Consider the following 19,230-nt stretch of genomic DNA (forward strand, 5'->3'; position numbering starts at 1 on the left):
TTTATAAATTCATACAAGACATCATGCTGCAGATGTCACCACAGCAAAATATTTTTTATCATTTCCAGCAACAATGTAGCTATAGAGGACTTTGGCAAGGTAGTAAATATAAATATCTTAAATCCATCCATCCATCCATTTTCCAACCCGCTGAATCCGAACACAGGGTCACGGGGGTCTGCTGGAGCCAATCCCAGCCAACACAGGGCACAAGGCAGGAAACAATCCAGGGCAGGGTGCCAACCCACCACAGTAAATATCTTAAATGTTGTTTTTAATACCTTATTCTATCAGATAGCATCATGGTTAATGAAATAAGAGTGCTAATAATATCAAATTCTCTACTCACCATTATCACTATTATCACCTCAAAATTAGCATTTACTACTTAATTAATTTCTTAAAAATGCTTTTAAATGTTGATTTCAACAATTTGAATTTAAATATTTAAATGCCATTGATGTTTAAGTCTTAGTTTCTGAACTATTTTCATTTATGTTGTAATTGTTGACTGTGTTTTGTTGGTGGAATTGGGACAATAAACATAATGTTAAAAACTTAAAAAATGAAGCTGGAAGTAAAATAGGCTGATTACGAAATTGACTGCGTTAAAACATAAAGCTAATATAACCCTCCAGGACTGCGATTGGTGCACCCTGTATTCTTTAATGCATTATTTGTATGAAAATGTGCTATATAAATAAATGTTGTTGTTGTTGTTTAATCTTCATGATCCATAGCACTATATCACAGATTAAGTGTGGTTGTAAATAAGATTTATATTGGTATGAGGTAAATGTATGTAACAATGAATATAAAATTGGTAAAAATAAACACAAGGATAAAAACAGTTTCTGAACGATAAAATGGCTTCCCATTTTCCATACATCAAGATTTTTTTCTCTTTAACCCTAGTCCTAACCCTGAAACCATCTCTCTCACTCTCTTACACTTTTAGAGTTGAAAGCAAATTCTGTTTTTTTATTCAAGTTTAAAAAGAAATCCAGTTTCCTCATTAATTTTTTTAAATGTTTCATTCAAACAAACCCTAATTACATCATTTATTTGCAGGTTGAAGACGCGGGTAGATACACATGCCTGGCATCCAGTCCAGCTGGTGATGATGAAAAAGAGTATCTAGTGCGAGTGCATGGCAAGTTTTCCTTTGTTTTTCTTTTTTATTTCCTTTGTAACTCATTATTTATTTCATTACTATATTCAATACTAGTGACATGTGTTTTTAAGGAAAATTAGATTTAAATGTTTTACTTTTCAGTTCCTCCAAACATAGCTGGTACAAGTGACCCGCAAGCTGTTTCAGTGCTCGAAAATATGCAGGCAATGCTAGAATGTAAATCAGATGCTATTCCACCTCCGACTCTGACATGGCTCAGAAATGGAAAACCACTTCAGGTAATTTAGCAATTGAGTTTATGTTTATACAACACACTTTACCTTTAAACATGCTCAGAGCATTGACATTTTTACAAACACAGTTAAAGTTGAACATAAAATAAAATATTAATGAATAAAACGCATAAACCATTCAGACAATACCAGTGTATATTTTGTAGTATAAATATTTTTAAGTGTTCAATAGGTAAGGGTGGCAAAGTGGTTTGTAACTTTAGGTTTAAAAAAGAGTTAGAATTACACAGTCATGCTGCAATCTCTTTACAATTCTTGCTGAAGTATTTGTAAATTAGTTTCAGAGAATTAAACTATTTGAACAGCTTAAGAGCATATAATTAAAACAGTTTCTGCTTGATATAAATAATTTAGCTTTTCATTTAGGCATTGTTTTTCCAAAATCATACCCAGTAGCATTAGATGCAAATCAGGCAGCAAACTTAGATGTCACACCAGTCCATCATCCACCTCGACTCATTCAGACAGGGTCTGGGCCGATTTTGTCTTGCTTGTGAAACTAACAAGGATACTTCTGGAAAATGGGAGGAAATAAGAGTACATGGAGAATAGTGCCTTGACCACATCTCTTTAGTTCTCAGTATTTTCTGCCTATTTTCAGAATTTCCACCTACTAAAAACTTGTTCAGGATTTTAACACTCAATCAAATTTTATTAAATAAACTTTTCATTTTCAAACTCTACTATTTTTTTATCATCATAATTCTAATGTTTTTATTTTTAAAATGTAATTCTGTTACAGATGAAAAAAATGTCTTATTATTTCCTATTTAATTGTGTATTGTGCCCTTTTCCTAGTCTTTCTTACCAAACTAATTTGACAACTGTGTTTCTTTAAGTTAATTGAGCTTTTAAGATACATTTCCAAGAATAGACTCAATATTGACAGAAATATTAAAATTACATTTTTTATAATTGGTAAGTTTTCAGTTTCATGTCCCTTGCATTCTCAGAACTAAGTTAACGTCTGGCCTTTTGACACCAATGTAAAGAACAAGTTTATTTTTTATATTAATATATATTTTTTCTTTTTTTAGTCTTCACCTCGTATTCGAATTTTGTCTAATGGAAGATATCTTCAGTTAAATAATGCTGAACTTGGAGACAGAGCAAACTATACTTGTGTTGCTAGTAATATTGCTGGAAATACTACCAGGGAGTTCATTTTTACTGTACATGGTAAGGGTACTTCACTGAATTCAGTTATATAAGCATAAGCAATCTTTTAAACACCTCAGTCATTAGCTTATTATTCCTTTCATCGTGAACACCATCCCTAAACAAAACACAATGTATAAAAATATGGTAAAAGAATAGCTCCAGAAAGGCCAGTGAATCAGTAGATGCTTCTCTGTATCTTGTTTGCTAAATCAGGACCCCTCCACGAAGTGTATAAAACCCATTTCATAATTTAAAAATATAAATAATAACTATATAAATATACAGCAGCATCAACACTAAAGAAATATTTTTCCTCCATCACCCTTATTTGTTTGCATTTTTTCAAATTTTAATACCAGTAGCTAAATTTAGTGTGTTATTTCAGACATTCACTTATCATAGGACCATGATCATGTTTAATCTACTTGGATTTATGTAAAATAAAATGAATTAAAATAAAGACTTAAAGAGTATTCAAAATGCTACAGTGTTTTACTTTATATTTTACTTGTATGGTAAAGTATAAATTATTCTTAGAGTATTTTAGTACCAAAAACCTTTACCCAAAGAATAAAATTCTGTACATGGCCTTTATGACTTCTGGATGTTTTAACTAGCACAATGTGACATCCATTTTTTTTTATAGTTTTATCCATTTAATAGTGCCAGAAATCCAGAGACATCTGGACAGAGTCATTCACAAGGCAAGAATTAGGTCCAAACGGGAGCGGCAGTCCATCATATGAAACAATCAGGCATACATGCTCTCTCACTCACGATGGGCAAATTTAGTAATGCCGGCTTTCTTGATGTTCATATTTTTGGCATGTGGAAGTGTAATGGAGTACACGGAAAAAACTCTGTCAGACATAGAGGAAATTTCCATTTGTGAGAATCATAAATTTGGTCTCTTGATTATGAGACAGCAGTGCTGACGACTTTCCTCCTGGAAATAAAATTACAAATGTATTTTACTTTTAGGTCTTTTAAAGGGAGGATTTCTTAGTTTTCAGTACTACCAAAACAACTTAGCAATTACACTGTAAATAAAAATCCTCTTCTGGAACAAGGTGGAAACCAGCCTTGGAATGGGCACCAGTCCATTGAAAAGCCCATTCACACTCACTCAAACTGGGCTGATTTATAGTTGCCAATTAATGAAGAATGGATGTGTTTGGGATATTGGAGAAAATCCATTAAGTGAATGTAGGGTTTGACCACCATGCTATCTAGGTTTAAAAAGACAGATTTTTGGAAAACAAGTATTGATGTTAATTGTTTATTAGACAGAGCTGTAACTAAAGTGACAAGAGACTGAGGCTATGCCCTCACTAGCACTTTGTCATTTAAAAAATTATGTTTTTTAACAACAATGATTACTAACTTCACTAGAGTTTTCAAATCATTTTCAAAAGGATCACTGTTTATACAGAAATGCCGGAAAACGCATATGACATACAGTATTACCACCAGAGATGCTGATGCAATGATTGTAGAATGATTGTAGTTATATGACTTCTCCTGAGGCAAGTAAACAAAAGATGAAAATAAAAATAAACTTTATTAAAATAATAAAAACATTCTTCCCCAATTACAATAAATATATTCTTAAGAGGAAAAAAAAACTAATTCAATGAAAAAGCAATATGTTTTATGAAATAAGGTTAAGTGATTTGTAAGAAATGAAAAACTAGGTTTTGTACAACATAGGTGAAAGAGTGTTCAGAAAAAGCTCATTGAAATGTTTTACACGAGCTTGTATTTGCCTAGTTATAATGCAATAAATTGTGATCCTGTGCATCAGTTATTTGTTTATACCAATTCCCTTTTTTGTGAGGATTGTATGGAGTCAGATACATTCCTGGTAGGAAAGATTCAAGGTATGAATTAGTACTGAAAGAGTATTGTCAGGCACCCTCATGCACACCCTCTTTCACTTATAACAGAGCAATGTAGAATTTACAATCAGCCAATACTGTATGTCTTTCATTAATGAGTATATGTGTTATCTCAACTGGGGTAGTATTACTGTTACTGTTACATATTAAAGACTAGGCTTATAGTAGTTCATGTGTAGATTTGCTTCCAGTGGTGCTGGGAAAAAATAGATTTAAAGCATTAAAGCATAGATTTTAAGCATTTGAGGGTGGAGTGGTGGCTCTGAGGCTAAGGATCTGTGCTGGTATCCCGAAGGTTGCCGGTCCGAATCCCCATCACTGCCAAAAGAGATCCTACTCTGCTGGGCCCTTGAGGAAGGCCCTTAAACTTCAGTTGCTCCAGGGGCGCTGTACAATGGCTGACCCTGCACTCTGACCCCATGGGGTATGCGAAAACTAACAAATTCCTAATACAAGAAATTGTATAAGGCGAAATAAAGAACAAAAACAAAAAAAAAAAAAAAAAATTATGTTTATAATTTGTAAATTCAGGTATCTGCTTGTGCCACTCTTTCTTGTGGTGTGTCTTTTGTGTCATCCAAGAAAATCAGTTCTTAATGCCATTTTTTGGAATGCACAATATAACTGTGCTCGACATTGAAGAATTCTTCAAAATAGCCACTTTCATGGAAAGTTTACATGGGATCAAGATTTTAAATTGAAAACCTGTCTTTTCCCCTCGTTCATTGATCTACTGTCCTGTGTTCCAGCATGAATGAGTTTCTTCTGCATGCATTGCTCCGGATGTATTTATTTAACAATGTTTTATTATTAGGCTGATGCCTTTATCCCAGGTGATGTACTACATCTGAGATACAATTGGTTGCATTTTCTTTTCCAGTTGGAGCAGAGGCAGGTGAAGTGACTTGCTCATGTTCACACAGTGTCAGTACCAGGATTTGAACCCATGACCTCAAGGTTTGAAGGTCAAAGTCTTAACCATTATGTCAATCTGCCTGCCTAACATGTTAGCAAAAATGCATGAATTTTGCACATAGTGAGTATATTACTGGGTAACTTGATATGTGGATTATGCAGCACAGCTAGAGTGAAATTTTTTCATGGATGTTTTTATATATTGTTTAGTGTGGCTTTCCATAGACAACCACTCAGTCAAAAAGTTTGTTATCTCTGTTCACCATGAAAATATAAGAATAAAAATATTTCTTGTCCATCACTGCAAACTACACAGAGTAAGTAACATACACAAAAAAATATAATTTTTGGATGGAGTATTCCTTGAAAATATAATGCAGCAACTTGACTGAAAGCAAAGAAATATTCTCACAGAAAAAAACGCAAAACCATGTAGAAGGTAGGCTCATTTGGAATTATTGTTGATTGCCGTCATATTGGTAATCTGCAAAGTGGACGTTTTAGGTTGATTCAGATTTATTTCTTTGTGTGATACATAGTTCTGTGTTTGAGTGTCACAATAGGCATAAAATCTGTACTGTGGTTTAATAAACTCATTTTTAGGATGCATGTTGTCAATGGGTAAAGGAGCAGAGGAGTCCGCAGAAATAGTCGGGGTGCCAATTGGGCCACCCTGTTTAATGTCATTTTCCAAAAAATAAAATCAAAATAAGTGCTCGGGGTTACAAAAATAGAAAAGAGGCATGATAATTGCCTCACAAGCGTCTTCTCCCAGTAGGTAGCAGATCAGGGTTTAGGAATGCTCGTAATGCAGAGAACCTAGCTTCCAACTCCAACCACTCCTTCTGGGGAGGTCTGTATTTATAAAGGTGGGACTTCTTGGTATGTTTTGGATATGTTATGTTGCCCTCATTGGGTGTCTTTTCGGTACTGGGCAGGGAAAAATAGACGATACTATTAGCAATAACCTCCCTGTTGACCCCGGAGTGGTGCCACATGCATCTACAGAGTCTGGAAGGTGATTCTTAGACGCCCAAGTGTGACAATGTTTAACTACTGAGTCCTATTTCTAATGTGTTTTCTTTACAAATCCAAGAACTGTCAAGGTGGCCTATAATGGCAATGTTAATAAATATGCTATATCTCAATCTTACATCTATTATTAGTAGAATGTCTACTTTCAACATACTGCATTTAAATAAACACATTTAACACATTAAACATAGTGACAAGTTGACACTAGTATGCTTAGATTCTGTGTAAGAAGTGCAACGGGCCTTTCATGTATTTATAGATAGATAGATAGATAGATAGATAGATAGATAGATAGATAGATAGATAGATAGATAGATAGATAGATAGATAGATAGATAGATAGATAGATAGATAGATAGATAGATAGATACTTTATTAATCACAAGGGGAAATTCACATACTCCAGCAGCAGCATACTGATAAAGAACAATATTAAATTAAAGAGTGATAACAATGCAGGTATACAGACAGACAATAACTTTGTATAATTTTAACATTTATCCCAGCTCCATGCCTACAATAGAGCCTGCCTTCCTCACCAGTTTGTCCAGGCGTGAGGCGTCCTTCTTCTTAATGCTGGCTCCCCAGCACACCATCGCGTAGAAGAGGGTGCTCGCCACAACCGTCTGATAGAACATCTGCAGCATCTTATTGCAGATGTTGAAGGACACCAGTCTTCTATTTATAGCCACAAAGCTTATGATGATCAATTAATACTTTTATCTTACAAAGTTAAAATATATGTATATGTGTAAAGTATAAATAGAAGCAGCGCATTGATATAAAGTTGCTGAATTAGAGCATTGGGATCCCACATTATTAAAATTTTAGCTGGGTGTCTTTCTTTAAATATTTACCTGACAGAATCACCTGCTCATGGTGTGCCCAGTAATTGCCTTCCAGTTAAAGATTTATTCCTGACTTGCACCCTTTGCTACTAAGACAGTGTCCCACCTCCCAACCCCAACCTCAAGAACCTTGTGCTAGATTTTCATCTTAAGTAAACTGATGGATGCAGAGCAGGAAGTTTTGGACATGAAAATAGCTGAGCTCCTCTGAGGCTAGGGATCTGCACTGGCAATCGGAAGGTTGCCGGTTCGAATCCCGTAAATGCCAAAAGAGACTCTGCTCTGGTGGGCCCTTGAGCAAGGCCCTTAACCTGCAATTGCTGAGTGCTTTGAGTAGTGAGAAAAGCGCTATATAAATGCAAAGAATTATTATTATTATTAAACATGCATGAATTTTTTTTCTCCCTGTAGTTGCACCAGCTATACAGGATGGACCGCAATCTCTTTCCGTGCATGTTGATAAACCAGCTGTACTAGAGTGCATTGTCAGTGGAGTTCCAGCGCCTAGGATAACATGGAGAAAAGATGGAATCGTAATGTCAGGAAGCAATCCCAGGTAATCATAAGTCAAAAAAAGAGTTTGAGCCACAGCTGCACATATAAGTTTATATTTGGACTGTAATAAATATGGATGAAAATTAAAATGGCTATGTATTGTATGTTTCTTTATGTGATACAAATTTGCCTTCAGATGCTAAATTATGCAAACTTAATCAGGACTGGTAAAATACATTTTTCGGCCCTGACAATATTTCTGGCTATTTGTTATGAGCATAGATGCCCAAGTTTCTTGGTGTTCATGTACAAATCCCTGAGCAAATAAATGAATAAAGTATCATTGGTTAAGTGTAAAAGTTAAACAGCTAATTAATTATATAAGCATGCTTTTACAATGGATGAATTTATGTTCACTGCACAGATAAAATGATATCATGCACATAATATTCTATATATCTTCTTGATTATAACTAATAACTACCAGTTATTTCACACTATTAAAAGAGCAATAACTATTTAGCCTCCCTTTTTGCTCTAACATGTTTGAAATATTCTAAATTCTCCTTCACAGACATGTTATGAAACTTAACAGAAAAAATGAGCACAGTCAAGTTCCAGTTAGCAGCTGTGTTATTCAGAAATGAGGAACTTATCATATTCTTGAATAAATATGCAGGGAATTGATAAGTACTAACTATGAAGGCACACTTTGTGAAAGAAAACCCAGAAATTAAGTTTAAGGAATTCACTGTTGTTAAACAAGAAAACAAGATTCTCCCACAAAGCTGTAAGCAAGATTGTTAATGTACCATCACCCACAAGTCAAGTCAAGTTGGGGAGCATGCATTGGTACAGTGCATTGCCGCACCCACAACACGACGAAACAGCTCGGGATTCCGGTTGGTAACCCCCTCAGGCAGACACGCGGTCCAGTCCCACCCTCCGGAAATGACCCTCTATTTGCCGCAGCCAGGTGTTACGTGGGCGACCCCTTGGTCTGGTCCAGCCACTCGGGTCCCCAACAATGAGGATCTTACAAGCTGGATCACCCTTAGGGAAACGCACCACATGGCCATAGTGCCGTAACTGACGCTCCCTCATAATTCAGGTAATGTGCCTCATTTGGGACTCCAGGAGCAACCACTCATTTGACATAAAGTCAAACCAACGGTATCCAAGGATTTTGCGGAGAGACACAGTACCAAAGGGGTCCAGTCTTTGTCTCAGGTCACTGGATAGCATCCATGTCTCACAACCATATAGCAAGACAGGAAGCACCAGGACTCTAAAGACTTGGACCTTCGTCCTTTTGCATAGATATCGGTAGCGCCACACACCCCTTTCCAGCGACCTCATGACCCCCCATGCTCTCCCAATCCGTCTACTGATTTCATAGGAAGAGTCACCAGAGACATGAATGTCACTGCCAAGGTAAGTAAACCTCTCGACCAGGTCGACACTCCCTCCGCAGACAGACACACTGCTGATGGCCGTGCCCAAGAGGTCATTAAAGGCCTGGATCTTGGTTTTTATCCAGGACACTCCCAAGCCTCCTCACTCTGTCTCTCGAGTGCCCGTTCAGAGCCTCCATTGACTCTGTATCATCAACAAAGTCAAGATCCATGAATCTTTCTTCACCAACAGATGCTCCACAGCCGCTGGACCCCACGACATTGCCCAACACCCAGTCCATACAAGCATTGAACAGAGTAGAAGCAAGAACACACCCCTGACGAACCCCAGAATCAACTGGGAAAAACACAGAGGTTCTGCCTCCACTCTGCACAGCACTCACAGTACCAGTGTACAGGCCGGCCATGATATACAGCAACCTCGAGGGGATCCCACAAACCCTCAGGATGTCCCACAGGGCAGCTCGATCAACTGAGTCAAACGCTTTATGAAAATCGAAAAAGGCTGCAAAGAAACTCTGCCGATATTCGCATTTGTGCTCCATGAGAACCCTCAGCGCCAGGATGCAGTCAATGGTAGACTTCTTAGGTGTAAAACCAGACTATTCCAGTCGGTGAGCAAGTGATCACGGATCCAATTGGGGAGGACCCTAGCAAGGGTCTTACCCGACACAGAGAGCAGTGTTTTCCCCCTGTAGTTGCCGCGACCCAGGAGATCACCCTTACCTTTCCAGAAAAATAAATATAATGTGACATAGCCCTTTAATAACTCTTTACCATCTCTCCTTTGCTGAATTTTTAACTTGGTGGTTAGGTAAATGGAAGCGTTATGTGGCGATGGTGATCACACTCTGTATCTCTCTCCCATTCTCTGACAATGTCTTTGCAAACCAGTGACTTTTGTCAGTCTCTTATAATACACTTAATTAGCTGTTTTGTACTTGTTCACATTAATAATTATTTGTTAAAATACTTGGTCAATAGAAAAATAAACTTTTCCATTGGTCAATACAGTATATTGTTTTCCTCACACCACAGTGTTCTCACTTCCTTCCATATCTCCATGGTGGCTTGGTCAACTCCCTCTTTATTGAATCCATCAGCTAAACAAGTGTGTCCTCAGATCACTTCTTTGGGGCCTGCAGTCTTTTCAGATGATTTTGCCTACTGTGTTTCTTATGGCACAGACCTGTACTTTTTTTGAATCCTCAAAAGTAGTACTCAGCAATACTGCATGATAAACATTTTTTCCATTATGATGAATTTCAATATATAATTAAAACCAGTGTGTGTTACAGTAGTCTCTTTGTGTTTCAGTTCATTTTAATTCATTTATTATTATTTGTATGTGTGCGATCTTTAAATGTGTATATTGTGTATAAAATCTAACTTTGAATGTTGGTTCAATTTGGAAAAAGTTTGACAAATAGTTAACAGACTGTAACGTGTTTATTTAGCATCTCTACACAGTTTGGTTATAGTAAATTTGTTTCATGTGTACCCTATGTGGTCTAATGAAGAACTGCAAGCCCAAAGGAGAAATGTTGGGCCACCAACCCAGTCATCCCTGTTTAATCAAAGGAAAACTAACAAAAAAAAATAGGCACTGTACGGTGCAAGATGGAACACAACACTTCCAAAAACTAAAGCAGCCGTTAAACTTTGTAAAGGCTTTTTTTTCACTCACCAAGTAGGAGCTCCATCCTGCAGTGTTCTCCTTTCACAGAATGACGCCTCCTTCCAGTGTTCTTGGTGTTTAAAGCTGAGGGACCAGAAGGGGCAGAGTCAAATGCACTCACTAGGCATCTTCTCGGTATTGTGGAGGGGACAGAAGAGGACATGATTAATGCTAGTGCCCCCTATCTAGCTGGGGTGGTAGTCCATACATCAGTTCCATCCATCCATTTTCCAACCTGCTGAATCCGAACACAGGGTCACGGGGGTCTGCTGGAGCCAATCCCAGCCAACACAGGGCACAAGGCAGGAACCAATCCCAGGCAGGGTGCCAACCCACCGCAGGACACACACAAACACACCCACACACCAAGCACACACTAGGGCCAATTTAGAATCGCCAATCCACCTAATCTGCATGTGTTTGGACCGTGGGTTGAAACCGGAGCGCCCAGAGGAAACCCACGCAGACACGGGGAGAACATGCAAACTCCACGCAGGGAGGACCCGGGAAGTGAACCCAGGTCCCCAGGTCTCCCAACTGCGAGGCAGCAGCGCTACCCACTGCGCCACATACATTAGTTCAGCCGTTGAGCCCAGAAAATGATCCATTGACATACATATGTGACACTTGTTATCTGAAATAAAAATATAAAAATAAGGTTTACTGCCTACTTTAATATTATTTCACATTTAATCGTTTTAATAGTAACGATTTGATCTTAAATTATTAACCTCATTTTCAAAAATTGTAGGTGTTTTATGTACTTATTTTTTTATACAGTAGACTTAACTAAATTTATGCTGTATATTTGTTTCACTCACAGATACTCTATCATGGAAAATGGCTCTCTTCACATCTTCTCTGCCCAAGTTACTGACACAGGACGTTATTTATGTATGGCTACAAACCCTGCAGGGTCTCAGCGTAAGAAAATTGACTTACAAATATTTGGTAAGTAGATAGACTTAAATGTGTATTAAGTAGTTATACACACCAACAGTGCTGCTGAAGATGGCAACATGTTGAATGTTGATTAGCACTTCCAAGTAAGAATTTCACTGTATTTTGTAAACATGACAGTAATGACCCTGTAAATCCTGTAAACTCTATAAATGTAAACACAGGCAAATATGTTAGATTTCAAGATGAATTCTCATTAACCATATATGATAAACAGCAAAAAGCAGTAAATATACAGATAGTATTACTTTTTTCCACAGTGCCTCCATCCATTGTTGTCGGTCCAACTGATGTCACTGCAACTGTCAATATCCAGATCACCCTTCCCTGTGAAGCTACTGGCTTTCCTAAACCAGATGTGGTGTGGAAGAAGAATGGTCGTGTTTTGAACACAGACCACAATCAGAATATGTACAGGTAATAAATAAAAAATTTATATTTTCTGAGTGTACAATAGTGTTATTTATAGATAAGTAAATTCAGTAAAACTTTTTAAATTTCTTTTAGCATAATACAGATTAGGTCATTAATAACCTTTTGGGCACAGCCATTAGCAGTGTGTCTGTCTGCACAGGGAGGGTCGATCTTGTCGAGAGGTTTACTTACCTCGGCAGTGACATTCATGTCTCTGGTGACTCTTCCTGTGAAGTCAGTAGACAGATTGGGAGAGCATGGGGGATCATGAGGTCGCTGGAAAGGGGTGTGTGGTGCTCCCGATATTTATGCAAAAGGACGAGGGTCCAAGTCTTCAGAGTCCTGGTGCTTCCTGTCTTGCTATATGGTTGTGAGACATGGATGCTATCCAGTGACCTGAGACGAAGACTGGACTCCTTTGGTACTGTATCTCCTCGGAGAATCTTTGGGTACCGCTGGTTTCACTTTGTATCAAATGAGCGGTTGCTCACGGTGTCCTGAATGAGACACATTACCTGTGTTGTGAGGAAGTGTCAGTTACAGCACTACGGCCATATGTCATGATTCCCGAAGGTGAGTGACTGAACCAGACCAAGGGGATGCCCATGTAATACCTGCCCGCGGCAGATAGATGGTCATTTCCGAAGGGTTGGACTGGACCGCGTGTCTGCCTGGGGGGTTACCAACCAGGATCCAGAGCTGTTTCGTCGTGTGGTGAGCGCAGCAATGTGTTGTACCAGTGCATGCTCCCCAACCTGACCTGACCTGATAATAACAGGTTTACATACTTTGCATGCATACTTTTTCTCATTTTTATTTTCAAAACATTTCAGTGATTTTTATTCATTATACATTAATAGTATTCATACCTGCTGGTGTTTTTGTGTAAAAATTAATCTGTATTTATTCATATTTAAATGTGAAGTAAAAAATTGTCCATCTGGTCTCAGAGCACTGTCTATGCAGACTTTGCACATCCTTTCTGTTGTTTGTATGAGTTTTCCTCCTACATCCCAAAATAGTGGTGACTCTAAAGCCTGAAAGTTGTGAGTGTGTCTATGTGAATGAGTGTACTCTGTGATATACTGGCACCTTCATCAGTCTTGTACGCAGTGCTGCTAAAATTGAAACTGGATGGATGGGTTAAACCTTGACTATCCATGAATGCATATTTGAACCTGCTTCTTTTAATACAGGACCCCCAGAGTTAGACCATTCTAAAGCTGCTTACATGATAAGGTACTTCACAATTGTTTTTACATGCATTTTTATACAGTTGGACTAAAGACATGTGACTGCAAATGCCAATGAATCATTAGATTGGAGAAAGCAACTAAACCAGAAGCATTGAAGTCCCAAGCCCTAGTATCTACACATGGCTCGGCTAAACAAAACAAAGATTTGCCATTTGTGAACCAAACCCAAAATTGATCTTTGCCATCTCTATATTTACAATGAATGTTGCAATATTAATTACCATGCCTTTAGCCATACAGCTTTTTCTTTGGCTATGTGTGCAGCATCTCTCTGTCTACAGCTCCTCATTCCAGCTCCATTTCAAAATGCATTCATTAATTTTGTCTGCCAGTTAGTGCATTTAAGTATAGTCCTTACCCTTAATATTTGATTAGTCATTGCTAATTAATGCATCCATTAATAATGTCAGCAACCACTTTTGTCCTTCTGGCCAGGTCCTTTACACTCACAAACAAAGTGTGTGTTAACTATGATTCAAAAAGAAGGCAAATATCTATTTAGGATAAGACTGAGAGTGTGGCCATGCGGTAAACCATTAACTCAGTATATATCCTATCAGCAGTCATTTATGAACAGAAAGCAAGTTCACATGGACACCGAAAACCACATTACACTGGGCCAGTTAAGAGCTCCTAAAAATGTTAATAATGCGCGTTTGCAACAATGGAGGAAATTGGATTCCCCACTTTAATTATTTTTCTATTTGAGACACATTATCTATAAAGCATTTCTAAGAATGGAAATTCAGAAAACATTAATGTTTTCCAAACATTGCTAGTTCTCCTTTCACAACAAATGCAAACGTTCTAAATTTTGCCAATCTTGTTTCCAATGTATGTAGATATTATTGGAATACATCATTATATTATTGTAATATAACATGTTTTCAAAAAACATAAGTGAATTCCTTTGTATTTTCTTAATGACCTGTTAGAATAGTTACAATATAATACAATATATTATGGGTGGTTAACAAATCCTCATCTACATAAGCCACTACCTCAATGATCCCAACTTTGGGATCTTTTAAATGGTGTATTGTAGCGCCTGAGTCACTGGACTTTAACCTGCACAATTACTTGCCTCTGTGTGACTCTAAGCAAGTTAAATGATGTCTGTGCTCCTCTTGTTAAGAAACATCTGTAAACAATTGTACTATATCCTGATCATGTAAGTCACAATAGATGGAGATGTCAGACAGATATACAAAAAGCAAAAAAAAACAGTTACAATCTTCAATACACATCATGATCTTCAAGACTTATATTTATTTGCCTTTAATTTGTTGATTGACCACAGTAAGTAATAAAGTATATATAATAAAGTCTGTTTAATGATCTCACTTGCTTTTGCTGCATTATTGTTGATGAACTTGTTACTCCTTAATATACTGAATGCTTCACTAGAGAATTGTAATCAATAAGTTATTCCCTGCCTATCCAGTGTTTGAGGCAGAAATGATGCTCTTTTCTTGTCCTTGTATGCAGGGTTTTATCTTCAGGGTCTTTGGTAGTGATTGCTGCAACAGTGGAAGACAGTGCTGTCTATGAGTGTGTTGCATCAAATGATGCTGGAAAAGATCAAAGATCCATGAAACTTATTGTACAAGGTAAAAATCATGAAGCAGACATGTGATGGTACTAATGAAGAATCCAAACCAAGTTATCCATGTCCAGAAAGGAAACGCATAGCATTAAAGAAATAATATTAACATCATCATAAGATAATACATTCATGAAGATTAAATCACATTGCCTTCTGTAAGTTTCATCATTTCAGATTTACAATGAGATGTAATGATGAACAGCTCTTGCTGTTGGATGTTTGTATAGCTGACGAAGAATGCAGTATTTACTTGCTTGATCATCACTGTAAATTTTAAGACATAGTTTTTGACTTTCTTCACTTATTAATGCCTTCAATAGCAACAAACAGCAAACCTTTAAAGAAAGTGATTTTTTGAGACTGTCAGAAAACCTATGTAAATTGTCTAATGCAGTTATTTTTATTGAGATTAATTTCACAACTTTTCACAGGAGATTGAATCATGCGTATGTCAATAGGTGTTGTAAACACAGTATAACACAATTGTGACTACTTAGAACTTTCTTTCACATTAATTTCAGGAAGCGTCTATAGTATTTTTTTTTTTAACTGCACATAGGTGTTTAAGGTGCCAAAGTAGAGACTACAAGGTTGCAGGGTCCATCTCATACTGTCATGAGAGAGTGATTTAACTTGTGTTTTTCAATTATACAATATCATGCATCACTGTAAATATTATATTAATTTATACTTGTGCAGTGCATTAAGATTAGGTTAACCATAACAGCTGTCATAAAAAATAAAGTTTATTGATGTTATTTTGTTGTTTACAAATTACAGTTCCTCCTTCTATTGCTGATGAACAAACAGAGCTGTTGGTCATGAGACTGTCTCCAGTAATTATAACTTGCACTGCATCTGGAGTGCCGGAGCCTGCAATTCACTGGTTTAAAGATGGGGTTATGCTGCCGACCCATGGACATGGATACACAATTCTATCCTCTGGTAAGAAATGGCTAATTTTTAATTTATTTAATTTATATTCTGGAAGAGACAACTCCCATAGATTGTAAAAATATTGCATTGTATTTTTTGTCAGATTGTTTAACTAGTGAATCATTGAGATGCTAGACTCATCTAAAGTTAGAGTAAAAGTTGTAGATCTGTAATTTGGTACTGTAACAAATAATGCTTCCTCTTAAGCTGTATATAGTTTGTTTCTACGTCTAGTTATAATGGCATACTTTAGTGTAATGCCTGATTTTGTCTTTTTCTAGGTCCAGTAGAGATCACAGCAGCTGATCACATTCACAGTGGCAGATACACATGCACAGCAAGCAGTCCTGCAGGTTCAGCACATAGGCAGGTTCATCTGACAGTCCAGGGTATGTCTTGTTCAAAAGATTATTGAATCAGTACATGATTTTAAAAATGTAATGCATTCTAAATTATATATACATCTGATGAAGACTATACAGCCAAAACCTTTTTTCCTTTTCAGGTAGAAAATAACTTGTAATCTTCTAATTACTTGATGTTTTTCAGAGCCTCCAGTGATCCAGACACACCCAAGTACATTGGATGTAATTTTAAATAACCCTATTACCCTGCCATGTGAAGCTTCTGGAACTCCAAGGCCTACTATTACTTGGCAAAAAGAGGGGATAAACATTTTACCTGCAGGCATGTGTTGTTTAAGAAATTTCAACATGAAACTTTAGCTGAAATTTCAGGAACATTAATTTTGTTTCTGTATTTAAACAAATCTGTGCTTTCATAAAGTAATAAATTGGCCCTAGTGTATGCATGGGTGTGTGTGTTCACCCTGGGATGAGCTGGTGCCCAATTCAAGAATTATTCCTACTTTCCACCTGATGCCTACTGCAGTTGCCGGCAGCTACCCCACATATTTGCTCTGGATAAGCTGTTTTGGATAATGGATGAATGGCTGGATGGATTATTATCTTAAATGCTCTCTATTTTCTCGTCTTTCACAGGAGAGAACTTCACTGTACTGCCCAATGGTGGACTTCAGATTATTCGCTCTAAAGTAGAAGACTCTGGGACATATATATGTGTGGCACAAAACCCTGCTGGGACTGCTTTAGGAAAGACTAAACTAAGAGTTCAAGGTATTTAAACACACCTAAGTGCTATAGAAGCACACATTGGTAGTGCTGCTGCATCACAGATCCAGGTTTGAATCCACATTTGAATTTGGTGTTCAGTCACTGCCTGTATAAAGTTTTCTAGTTCTCGCTTTCTCTGTGTGGGTATTTGCTTTGTATTCAAGTTCTCATTTCACATCCCAAAGATGAACTTCTTATATTAGTTAGCAATTGACTGAGGCCTACTCCAAGGTCAGTTCCTGTCTTGTTCTCATATTTCCAGAGGAGGTTTGGGTACCCCAAAGCCCTAAACTGGTTATGCAGGTTTGACAGTGTACCGTATCTACAAATGACAGTATAAATGTAGCAGTGTATCAGAAGACTACATAGTTCCTGATCATGGCTATAATTATAATAACGCTTTCTGTTTTTCATAATTGCACTTCCTGATGTAACTTGCATATTTTTCTCACAACAGTACCTCCATCAATTAAGTCACAAACAAAAGCTTACGTTGTGGCATTGGATAAATCAGTTACCCTTTCATGTGAAGCAGAGGGTTACCCTGCCCCCGAAGTCAAATGGCACAAAGACAGCCATCAAGTGAAGGAATCAGTTCGCCAAAGAGTGCTGAGCTCTGGTGCGTTACATATAGCATTTGCACAGCCTACAGATGCCGGACGCTACACCTGCACTGTGGCAAATGTGGCAGGTTCCAGCAGCTCTGACATGAGCCTTACTGTGCATAGTAAGTCCATATTTTATTGCTTTTCTATTGCTTGCAAGATACTCACAACTTTAAAGCACAACTGCTTTGTTATATCCTGTAGAATATATGTCAAATATAAGGGTATTAATTACAAACATTTACATTAATGACTTACTCAGGATTGCAAAGATAGTCAATAGGGAGGCTGAACATGGAGCGTTGTGCTTTATAACATCTTATCCACTAAGTGTTTATTATTGGCAGAATGAGTGACCTGAATAAAGTACTGAATATTGTCAGTGTATATCTTTGTTTATTGTGCGCAACCTCCTAATGTTTATCACATATAAAGCTTAACATACAAACCTACACATTCATATGCTTATATATAGTCCTTGATTTATGTCAGTATTGCCCTAGAACAAGTCCAGTAAAGTGAAGATGCCTGTAAGTCAGTTTTCTACATAATTTTCTTTATACAAATATGCATTAGACACAATATTATGTAAAATTCCATGATTTGTGTAACTAATAAGAAAAATATGTTTTATTTCAATTTTGACCAATGGATGGATTCAAATTGTGTCATGTGTCATATCATTATATACAGTAGGAACATCATATTGAATTGCTAGTAATGAAAGCACATTTCAGCAGTGCTCAAAAGTATAACAAAATGGCAGACTACAGCAAAACAAAAAAGTATCCTTCAAAATCAACTATTTTAAAAGCATTTCTAGTGAAATTGATAACATTGATCCTTTTTAAATTGCCTGTTTTCTGCATCGGTGATTACTTTCACATGAAATTCTTCGTCAGCCTCCATCTGAAGACCTTCAAAAATTATTTGAAGTCAAACTAATTTCTGCCAAAAATAACATGAGTATGTTTTGTTATTACATGAACATAAAAGCAGGTGACAAGTTACCATATACTTATTTTTAATGTTGTATGAGGTGCTAGCTGTAAGCCATTTATTTCTGGCAGGCACCAAGCAACACTTGCTGTCTTGCTAAGATGATAATGCCACAGTGCTGAAGGTATGGCAACAAGTGACTTAAGTTGAGCTGTCAGGTAACAGCTGAAAGTCCAGAACAAATAATTATGGGGAAAGGGACTGGGCCAGAAATTACAAATAATACAGACAAAGGACAAGTTGGGAAAGTTATCAAAATAATCTAAACATTTCAAAACAAAAAAACACAACCTTAGTATTTAGTTAGTAAGTAAAAGAAAAAAAAATCATACCCAAGTTTAAAACCTGTTCAGGTGAAATCTATACACATGTTGTATATTTTGAAGAGAACTGCTTTTATTTCAATCTATAAATGACTCACCTCAGAAGGTAAAAGTGTCACAATGAT

The 19,230-nt window shown here is 37.0% G+C and overlaps 1 protein-coding gene across 1 annotated transcript in view; it reads left to right on the forward strand.

Moving 5' to 3' along the window:
- hmcn1 (hemicentin 1) overlaps positions 1 to 19,230 on the forward strand; it is a 281,768-nt gene that overhangs the window by 228,483 nt on the left and 34,055 nt on the right. The window contains exons 70-81 of the mRNA XM_028811373.2: positions 1,072 to 1,153; positions 1,277 to 1,413; positions 2,466 to 2,607; positions 7,697 to 7,841; positions 11,697 to 11,824; positions 12,094 to 12,250; positions 14,992 to 15,113; positions 15,890 to 16,054; positions 16,327 to 16,434; positions 16,595 to 16,732; positions 17,047 to 17,181; positions 17,636 to 17,905. Of these exons, the coding sequence (XP_028667206.2) occupies positions 1,072 to 1,153; positions 1,277 to 1,413; positions 2,466 to 2,607; positions 7,697 to 7,841; positions 11,697 to 11,824; positions 12,094 to 12,250; positions 14,992 to 15,113; positions 15,890 to 16,054; positions 16,327 to 16,434; positions 16,595 to 16,732; positions 17,047 to 17,181; positions 17,636 to 17,905 (1,729 nt within the window). The remainder of the gene's footprint in view (positions 1 to 1,071; positions 1,154 to 1,276; positions 1,414 to 2,465; positions 2,608 to 7,696; positions 7,842 to 11,696; positions 11,825 to 12,093; positions 12,251 to 14,991; positions 15,114 to 15,889; positions 16,055 to 16,326; positions 16,435 to 16,594; positions 16,733 to 17,046; positions 17,182 to 17,635; positions 17,906 to 19,230) is intronic.

The sequence above is a fragment of the Erpetoichthys calabaricus genome, chromosome 10 (assembly GCF_900747795.2).
Source record: "Erpetoichthys calabaricus chromosome 10, fErpCal1.3, whole genome shotgun sequence".
In the NCBI taxonomy this organism is placed as follows: domain Eukaryota; kingdom Metazoa; phylum Chordata; class Cladistia; order Polypteriformes; family Polypteridae; genus Erpetoichthys; species Erpetoichthys calabaricus.